This window comes from Numida meleagris, chromosome 9 (assembly GCF_002078875.1).
Source record: "Numida meleagris isolate 19003 breed g44 Domestic line chromosome 9, NumMel1.0, whole genome shotgun sequence".
In the NCBI taxonomy this organism is placed as follows: Eukaryota; Metazoa; Chordata; class Aves; order Galliformes; family Numididae; genus Numida; species Numida meleagris.
In genome coordinates, this window is record NC_034417.1 from 1373414 (window position 1) to 1383515 (window position 10102).

A 10102-nucleotide genomic window follows, 5' to 3' on the forward strand; every position below is an offset into this window, starting at 1 on the left:
ACGGCTTTCAGTCACAGACTCACTCTATGGTACACAGAAAGGCCTCTGATGCACTGGAAGTTTTAGCACATCTAAAACCATTCCATTCCAGTTCCCTTCCAGTCCTTTATCCCTTGACTTAAAAATATTCTGTCAGCATCTTAAAAAAAATAGAGGAAAAACAGCTATTTGACATTAGTACTGCTGTAATTAAGTCATTTTTACACTTGCTTTATAATGAATGCGGTGGAGTTGTCAAAATATTTGACTTTGCAAAGGAACTGGTTAGTTTTTGGTTTGCTTGTTTTAAGCACCTCTATGCAGCACGTGAGGAGAAAAAGAAGCTTGTGAATGATCTTTAACCTTCCACTCTAATCCTAAGACTCAGCTTCGGCCAGCTAGCAGAAATGTCTATAATACATTTTTCTTGATTTATGTGATAGTTTATATCAAATGACACCTAGTTTTTCATTGACATCAGGCTGTTATTAAATGTTAGCAAACACCCTGTCTCTAGAATGCTAAGACAGGAAAACAAAATATCCTCCATCCCAGATGGCATTCCATCTTTCATACTTGATTTTTTTTTTTTGCTGAGAATAACAACTAAGATTGTGTTTATTTGTGTTGCTGTCTATTCAGGTCTTGTGTAACATCAACAAATAAGAGAGAGGCTCTCATTCTTACCTTCTGTCAAAGGACATCAAGAAGAACTCAGCTGAAGCTGGCAAAACTGTACAGCTGTGATTTTGCTAGGTCAGAATCATAGCGAGGTTCTGCAAAGAATGACAACAGATATCTCTCAGTTTTCATACGTCAACTAAATTAGACTCAAATGAGCAACTGCCTACTGTATTAAAATTAACTAAAATATAACTCTGTGTGTGGAGAACACATTCTATATTTATGAAATGCTGACACAGTGCTTGGCACCGTAAAACATGGCGGAGAGAGAAGGGAGACAAGAGGTACCAAGGAAGGCACAGTGATTAAAGTGGGTTGTTAAAATAGTATAGCTTGACAAAACATCCAGCACCTAATTACACGTTTTTTGGTGGCTGTCCCCCATTGATATCAGGTACAATGGAGGAAAGCTGTGTTTGGCCACCTGTATCACGTGGGCACATTAGAGGCTGATATTCACACTGCTCAGAGGCCTCTCAGGTTGATGTGGGGCTAGCTATGTCACAGGGGATTTCCACGCTAGCCCTAATAAGGCATTGGAGATTGGTTGCCCATTAGTATCAAAGAACACTTACAGCATTTCCACTTGTTGGGTGGAATCTCCAGAAGAATCTATTAGGAATGTTCATGATGTCCTGATCAAATTTATACATGAAAAGTTCTTGGACTATCAACTGACAGAAGACTTAAAAGGCAAAAAAAAAAAAAAAAGACTACGAGGTCAAATTCCTTACAGAGATTACTGAGTGGTTTTCAGCAGAAGACCCAAGTCCCCAAAGTTGTATTGACTCACTAATTTTGCCTACATTTAGCAAGCCACAAGCCGAAGTACAAAATCCATTTCTGCAGGGGGCTTCCAACGGATCTCCAGTGATAAAAAAGAACCAGAATAAGTAAATTTGGTTGCAGAGCATAACCAACTTTTACTAATGCCAGGAACCCAGACTTCTGGTTGTTATCTCCCAGGTAAATACTATTTTAGGCACTGAACACATGGTCTCATGCTACATGTCTTGTACAAGCCCTCACTCCAGACCCTTCCAAAGCTGACAGACAGGGTTTGCAGATGCAGAGAGGGAGAGCAACAGTAGTGTAGAAGTCAGCATCTGTCCTTTCTTTATTCCTTTCATCAACTGGGTTTTCTCAAGTTACAGAGTAACCTGACTTCACACGGGACTACTTCTCTCTCCAGCTATACGAGAGCTCCTGAAGTATCTCAGCCCAGCTACAGGCTTCTCATTTCTTGAGCACAGGTTTGAGATACACTTGAAAGTATCAGTGGAAGGATTGCTAGCCACGGTGAATCCCTGTTGCTAGGTAATAAAATTGGCAGAAGGAACTGAGTGTTCATAAAGCTGTATACATCAGGGAAAAAAATCTCTATCCTTGTTTATAAAGGTACTTTCAAGTAACAGTTACCATCAAGGAATAAGATCATGGGGTTATGTTAGGCAGCTCTATGGAAATGTCAGTACTCACTTGTTCTTAGAACACTAATAATATATTAAGAACTTATAGAACCAGAGAAGAAAGATAATTACACCAGCAGAAAAAAAAACTTGTGGTATTCTGCATGTTGACTGTATTTTGGTCGCTTCATTTAATAAGGATGAGCAAAGGAACAAATCCATAGGGAAAAACTAGAAAGACAAGCCTGGTTTAGGAACTCCTTAAGCAGAAATTTCTTCACACCGAAAAAAAGGCAACACGGAAGCGTACTATATTCTCGTCTTCTCTTTGCATGCTTTCAAACCAAGTCTGGCTACTTGGGTATTGGATCAGAAGGATTTGTCCTTGCATAATAAATTGAGGGCTTTTTTTTCCTAAGATCTCATGCTGGGGGGAGTGCTGTTTTCTGGCTCCTGAATCATCCATTTGTTTGCACAAGGTACACCTTGTTTTAGGAAGGCTTCAGGAACACACTCAATAAATTCAGAAAGTGATACATTCTTACACACTTTGTCCCCTGAACTCTCCTTCTGCTGCAGTTTTAGACAAAAAAACCCCACAAATACTCATTACTACGAACGATAATAGCCTTCTCACCTAGGAGCAGCAGGATCTGAAATGTGTGATTACTTGATGCATATCAGACACAGAAAAGCTGCTTCCTCCTCTACACAAAGTTAACTGGTTGGTTACTTTGTCAAATTATTACTTCACAGATGACTTTCTTGTAACATACAGGAAGACTGCATATGAGAATAGCAAAAGATCAGTCTTGATATTGATTTGGAAATGATATCTAATAGAGTATACCCTTATTTTAAATGTCTGACCTTTGCTGTTTCAGTCTACCATCACCAAATTCCATCAGTGTAGGCTAAAGAGAACCCAACCCAAAGAGCTGATATGAAAAACAGAAGTCATGCATATTTTAATTAACAAGAAAACAACAACGTGCATTACAGCACAGCACAGTCTCTATGCTGCATCACATGCAGTCCAATGTCAAAGCAGGAGTCCTTGAGGTCTGAGGAAGGAATTTACTTTTTTAATTTAATCTTAAATGTTTTGTTTTAGGCTATCAGTATAAGCAGTTTTCCCATGTAACACCGCATACTTCTGATCGATATTCTTCTACTCCACCTATTGATTATCATCTCTGTTGATATGGGAATGTCTCCAGTATCTAGTATTACATAATTTGAGGTTACTACAAACACCCAATATTCCATTCCCTAGTCCAAAGGCTCCTGGCACAGGATGCAAGTTTTCTCAGCACTTATTTGCGTCCTGCTGCAGGAGATTAAGACCTCCATTTTATGCGTGGCAGATACGAGCAACTACATTAACCTTAAGCTGAAGGAGAACATTTTGTTACATAAGCACATCCCTGCTCCCATAATGCTATTCATATTAATACAAAACACGGGGGAGATTAAGCAAGTAAATTAAATTTATTAGTGTTCTGCTGTCTGCTTCCAAATCAGTATGAGATCTTAAGGGACCAGAGACTTCCCCTTGTACGGCGCACAGCCTGGGTTACGTGTCAGCAGGACAGCTGTACTGACGGGCACTCACATCCCTGCTGCCCCACCCAGCTCAGCGCTCCGCAATCCTGAGGATACCTTGCGAGACTTCTACCTTCACGCAATGAAAAGTGACTTTCTGGGAGCAGAGATTCGTGCTGCCACCGCGTTGTGCTGCTGCCACTTCTCCTCATGAAGAAATGTCACAAATATGCGATAAGCTGGTGACACTGACAGCAGAGAATACGAAGATGCTGAGCACGCACGCAGCACGATAAATACACAAAGTAAGAGGCTCCAACCTGCAGACAATTTTCAGTATCTCTGATAAACGGGACATAAAATAATGGCTTTGCACCGCAGAAAGTGAGAATCATTGAGGCATTATCAAAAGCTTCCAAATGAAGATAGTTTCCACACAAGAGTAGATTGCCCAGATAATTCTTCAATTCTGTCACTGAAGATTTTCTTGTAAACAGCTTTGTGAAGGGAGGCAAAGTTCGTAGGAAAAGAAAAGAACACCTTTAGTTAGGCCTGGGTTACAAACACCAAACTCAGCATGCTTCTGGATCCATGAAGAAACAACTGCACACAGAATTCTACCTGTGTGCTTGTGTCCCCCTCAGAAAGTCACCATTTGCCATTTCCAGTAAGTTCCTATTGGAATCACTGGCTTAAACTTTTGTGGGACTCGACCTAGAGGAGAGAAGTCAGCCAGAACTTTGGCTGAAGATAGTTGGAACTCCCAGAAACTACACATCTACGGTCCAGTTAGCTAAGTGCACACACTTTCCATACAGATTGATCAGAAGACCAACAGAAAACAAACAGGAAAGCTGCATCAAGGTAACAGTACTTATCTGTGGCCAGTGCCAACGTGTTAACTTTATCCTCCTTCTGTTCACTTATTTTCAGGGCAAGATTGAAGTTACTCTTCTCTAGCTGCAGAATTAATTCTGCACTCAAACAATGCAATTGTCATAGCTGTAACAAATCATACCCCATAATATGAATATGGGAAATTCAATCATAAAGGAACTGAGATTCATTCTTCTCTTAAGGAATTTTTGGTCAATACATATATATTTGATGTATTGTAAGATTCTTGGTCCACTTTAATATTCCATCTGATATTATGAACGCAGCAAGGTGAGTTTAAGTGCACCATACAGTGTATTTCTGACTGGAAGATATAACAGCTGCTCAGCTGCATGTCAGAGTCTCATGCCATTAACAATGCGAAAAGATTTGTCTTTGCTCTAACTGGCTGCATACTTGGAACAGGATGCTTTGAGTCTTGGACCCATCTATCATCATTAAACACTAACCGGTTCTAATGGGAGCTGTGCTTAAATAAAGACGGGGAGAAAAAGGCAGATATATGACACTAACTACACACGTTTAGGGATTCTGTTCACCTGCCTCACTAAGTCCGAGGTTGAACACATGGTAATCCATTAGACTAGGAGCAGCTGCACATTGGAGAAAGAACATTTCTCTGAGAATACAGAAAAGAGGAAGAAGTTCACTCCCTTCTCTCCACATACATAACTCATTAATGTCAGCTATGAATTGAGGCAGAGCCAAAAGGATATTTTTCCCCTACCAGTTCACTGCAAGAACTGCTAAAGAGAGTTAAATACAGCCTGAAAGGAAAAAACATCTTTCAAAGATCTCTTACGGGTCTGCTGGGGCAGAAACAGAACTCTGACAGGTAGGGGTGGAAGTCCCTTCTGCAGAATTTACCGCAGCATATGCACTCTCACGTTAGGAAACATCCAGAGTTAATCAGAGCAGAGACTAAAGAAGCAGAGATAATCACAAGTCTGTCCATGTCCATTCCTGTCAGGAATACAGCTTGCAATAACTGTCCAGACTCTTCTCTTTCTGCTCGGATCACTACTTAACCAGTAGTTAAATGAAAAACACCACTGATGAGGATAGGAAATCTTGGCAACGATGAGGAGAGTTTCTCCTTCTATAATCTAGGGCATACAACAAATTGCTTATCTCCAATCTGCAATTCTCCTCTCCACCCATCTGGAAATTTGGATTAATTAATCAATGCCCTTATGCTTTCAAGGTCACAGAAAATGAAAGGCACTCAGCAAAATGGATGTATTGACAGTGATTTTTTTTTTAATATAAGCAGAAAATGAGTGAGGCAAAAGCACGTACATCTGTGCCATATCCTGCTGTACGAGAGTACGCAGCTCCCAAGTAAACCCCAAACATCCTCACAGGGAAATACTCAAATAACATGATGCGGGGTAAGATGAAAGCGGCATTCCAATAGAGAACATCTGACAAGTTAGGGATGTCGCTGTTAGTAAAACTGCAACAAAACACAAACTTATGGGAACCATTTCTGGAGACACACACCAACTGAAACTACTGGAAAAGAAGAAATGAAAACTTAATTGGAGAAAACATTCTGACTTTGGAGACCAAGAATTAACTGGTTAAAACTCTGGAGGACGCTAAGCCAGAAGGACCTCTTAATTCTGGTGCTGCTTCAATGGCGGATTCTTAATCAATTTTTAATCTTGATATGGCTATTGAAAAGAGCAACTATAAAGTGCATCTGCAAAATAGCACTTGAACTTCATGCCTAATACAAGCCAGACTTCGCTCCTGCCTTACAACAGTAAAGCACAGATAGAGATGCACCGGTTTGGTTCCACTTTTCACTTAAAAATTTAAACCTTATTGCAAGGAAAAAATGGAATTAAAAAAAACATGAGCAAAATTCAGTGACTGCAGTTCAACAGCTGGGGAAAGAGGTCCCAGAAGGGAAGGGAGCTTCTGACACTGCCTGGGACAGCAGAGGCCATCACAGCAGGGCTGCAGCATCACACAGTACTTGGCTTCAAATCAAATTCATCTCCCCGAATACTGACATGTGTTGACAGACCTGCATGAAGATATTTTTGTGATGGGATCAGAACTGCTATGTAATAATCAAATACCGAGATACTGTAATTTCATTAGCACTGAGAAATCCGGGCAGTGAGGCTGCTGACTGTCAGCTTCCATTCAGATGAAAGTAGGACCAATTAACCATGCGAGACGTTGATTAATGGAAATGAATCTGTCAGTTACTGAGGAAGCCACACAGCTATTATCAAAGCAACTTAAGCATCAGGTAACACAGCTGAGTATATAAATCAAAGCAATAAATCAAATATTCTGAATAGAACATTTTCACTAGCCTGTTATTTATGCCACTGTGAGTGATTCTATTTATCCCTTTAGCACAGCTGGATAGAAGGGGATGGATGATGAGCTGACAGTATTGCAGGGAAACCACCAGATTTTCTAAAATAAGCAATAAAAGGGGTATTTTATCTATTTTAAGCATCTTGCAGTCTGTAGTTTGTTAATAAATTACTTGTTCAACTTGTGGAAGCTTGCACTTTTGGCAAACCTACACAAATTTAAATAATAAAGTTATGGTAATACATTTTTATTATTGCTGTTACTACCATCATTATTATTATTTTGTAATACTGAGCAGGAACAGAACACTCCTCTCTTCCTGCATGCAGCTCTCTGCTTCTGGCTCTCTAGAACTAAGAGCTTTAAATGGTCAACAAGGTAAAGTCCCTGCACGCCGAATGTTTGCTTCTTCACATGTTACGTGTTCACATGGCCTAAGGCCACACAAAGAACAAACTGCAAAATGAAACTGCATACATGAATAAAGAAATATATTTTTAAAATGGGGAAATTTCAATACAAGGGCATACTTCCTAGCTGAACGGACAGAGCTGTTTAGGCAATGGTATGAACCACGAATGACAGTGATCAAAGGAACACTAAACAGCTGGAAAGCTTTCTTGGTAAATACTAGACTCTTGGCAGATATAAAATGCAGAAAGAGTTTTACTATGTATATAGATGTGTATGTACATAGTAATAGTGTGACCACTAAACCCTACTGGCAATAGCTGTAGAGGAAATAAATTTTGAATTCTCACCATAAGGATGCCGATATGAAGTTGGGGGGAGACAAGCAAAAATGAAAGAAATTGCTCGAAATGAGACTTTGAGCAAAGCGGGGATGAAATGAGACTTTGAGAAAAGATGGGACGCACCTGAAACAACAAAAGAAGTTGTGGACAAATGAGAGAAAAATAACAGACTTAACAGAGAGAGATCCTTAGCAATCCATCTTTATGAAGCTACATCAGCTTTACCAGTAGGCTCCCTTTCACTTTAGATCTTAGAGGCACTGTGCGGTTTATCAAAAGCACCAAATCAAATCTATTTAGATTTTTCTTTTAAGTTTCATGTAGAAAAGATGATATGTTATCTGCTTTTTCTGGGTGGAAATTAATGAGTACATTGCAAACTGTTGGGAAGATTACACTCCCAGACACAGTGACACCAACCCAGCGGTTCAGCAAAACCCAGCCACTACCGTGTGCTAAAGACACCAGGGATAAGCAACACAGTGATTTGGCAAGAGACAGAAGGAATTCTAAGCCTCACCTCTTCAAGGAACTGCACCACTTTAAAAGATGAAATTATTTAAAAGTGTCCCACGTCACATTATTTAACTGCTTTCACTGTTCAGACATCTTTCCCTTCCCTTATTACAAGGAACGGCCATTTAATAAGGACAATATGAATGGTTACCGTTTATATACCGCTTCCTTTAGCTCAGTAACAGCTTTGATAGAGGATTGAACTTTTGTTTTTCTCCTACAGAATCCTTTAGTATATCTGCCATGAATCACTCCTAGAAAGCTAGGTACTACAAAATGCTGCAGACAAGCCATTTTCTACAACTGCTGCTGAATCGGGGCAATACAGACTCAATGCATGAATACATGCATGCTACCTTTCTCTGACATTTCTATTACTTTCTCCTGCGGTTTCCAGGGAGGTCCCAGGTTTACAAGCCAGCTCGGCACATCTGACAAGCACAATTTGAGAAATTCTCCAGGGGAAGTGGTGATTAGAGAAAGCAACCTGCAGCTGGGAGGCTCACACCACATTCCCCGCTCCATCGCCAAGCTTTCTGGGTGACCTTGTCAAGTCCAGGAACACCTGCATTTCCCTATCTGCAAAAGATTCTGATAAACACCTCCCTTTTGAAAACGCTGTAAACATCGTTTATTACAGAAATGGTGCCTCCAACGGTAACCTGGCTTCTGGGTTGTAACACCAGGCAAAACCTAGAACTGCTAGGTGACAGAACTGTCAATCTAGTATTTTCTAACAGACTGAAGCATCTCAGTGTGACTAACAGGTCACCCTTGTCCCCAGGGGATTCTTTTCAGATGAGGCAGCAGTTACTCATGCTATTTTCACCTTATTTGCACCAGCCATACCAGCAACATAAGGGCAAACCATAGAGAGAAAAAATAAAAATAAAACATATGCTGCATAAACAACAAAATAATACACATTTATTTCTTTTGTTCCACTTAATGAAGCCAAACGATGACTACTTAGCCAAGCCTCATCTTTCTCCAGCACGTGGCGGCAGCAGTAGGCAATGCTCACACCTGGGATTAACACTATTGGCTTAGCACCCTCAAACATGCAAATAAATAGGGTTTAACAGCAGAGGACTGGCATCCCCAGGTCAGCATGGACTCCCCACAGACAGCTTTCAGGTCCTTCATGCCCCTCTGTGACCATACCTGGCTACAGCATATTTTTACTGTTAATGAGCCAAGATGTGTGCTAAATGGACTACATAAGTGCAGTCATGCCATGAGTCATTGGGCCATCATTCTTCCCCTCAATAATGTGCAATATTACATAGCAATGGGAACAACCTGTAACAGGAAGCAAAATGGGAGAGAAGCACAGCTCCAGTGTGCTCACCCATCTGGACAAACCTGCACTGAACAACAGGCAACTGGAAAAAGATGAGCTGCTTCCTGGCATCTAGCACAGAGCGTACCTGCAGCTACCTGCTGCATTAGGTCTGCAAGCCGAACACAACGCCCTACTGAGCCAAGGACTGAAAAAGGCACCTTAATGCTTAGGAAAATTGTTACAAGGAGTCAAGGACATACTTCACCTGAAGAAAGATGAGCGTTGATACTATGGTTGGCTTCCATGCGTTGCACTGAGCTCAGTGTGCTGCAGGCAGCTCCACAGCCACCACATCCACACCACACAGCGCCAGGAGCAGTCCATCAGCCCACAAAATGGCGGCCATGCCCACCCCTCAGGCTATGCTTTGCTCCCTCAGAGCAACCAGAGAGTTCCACTGCATCATATATGCATGGACTTGATTGCAATCTGACATACAATTAGTTAGTAAGACATATAGGCATAGGCAGCGGCATCCTCCCCAAAAATTGGAGCCCTCCAAGTGAGGCACCGAGCCCGCCCCCACAAAATGGCGGCACGATGCTGAGAAGCCCTAGTACGGCGCCTCGTGCCCACCCACTTTGTAGAGACCCGCGCAAGCGCAAGCACGCTGCCGGATTGGCTCTCGTTTC

The 10102-nt window shown here is 41.3% G+C and overlaps 1 protein-coding gene across 4 annotated transcripts in view; it reads right to left on the minus strand.

The window, feature by feature from the left end:
- HCN4 (hyperpolarization activated cyclic nucleotide gated potassium channel 4) overlaps window positions 1-10102 on the minus strand; it is a 164673-nt gene that overhangs the window by 137425 nt on the left and 17146 nt on the right. For 2 of the 4 annotated variants that reach the window (XM_021407853.1, XM_021407851.1), the window contains one exon: window positions 667-755. In XM_021407853.1, coding sequence (XP_021263528.1) covers window positions 667-683 — 17 coding nt within the window. In that variant the 5' untranslated portion in view covers window positions 684-755. Of the gene's footprint in view, window positions 1-666; window positions 756-9670; window positions 10001-10102 lie in introns of those variants that run through there. The other 2 variants (XM_021407852.1, XM_021407854.1) reach the window with 2 other exon arrangements.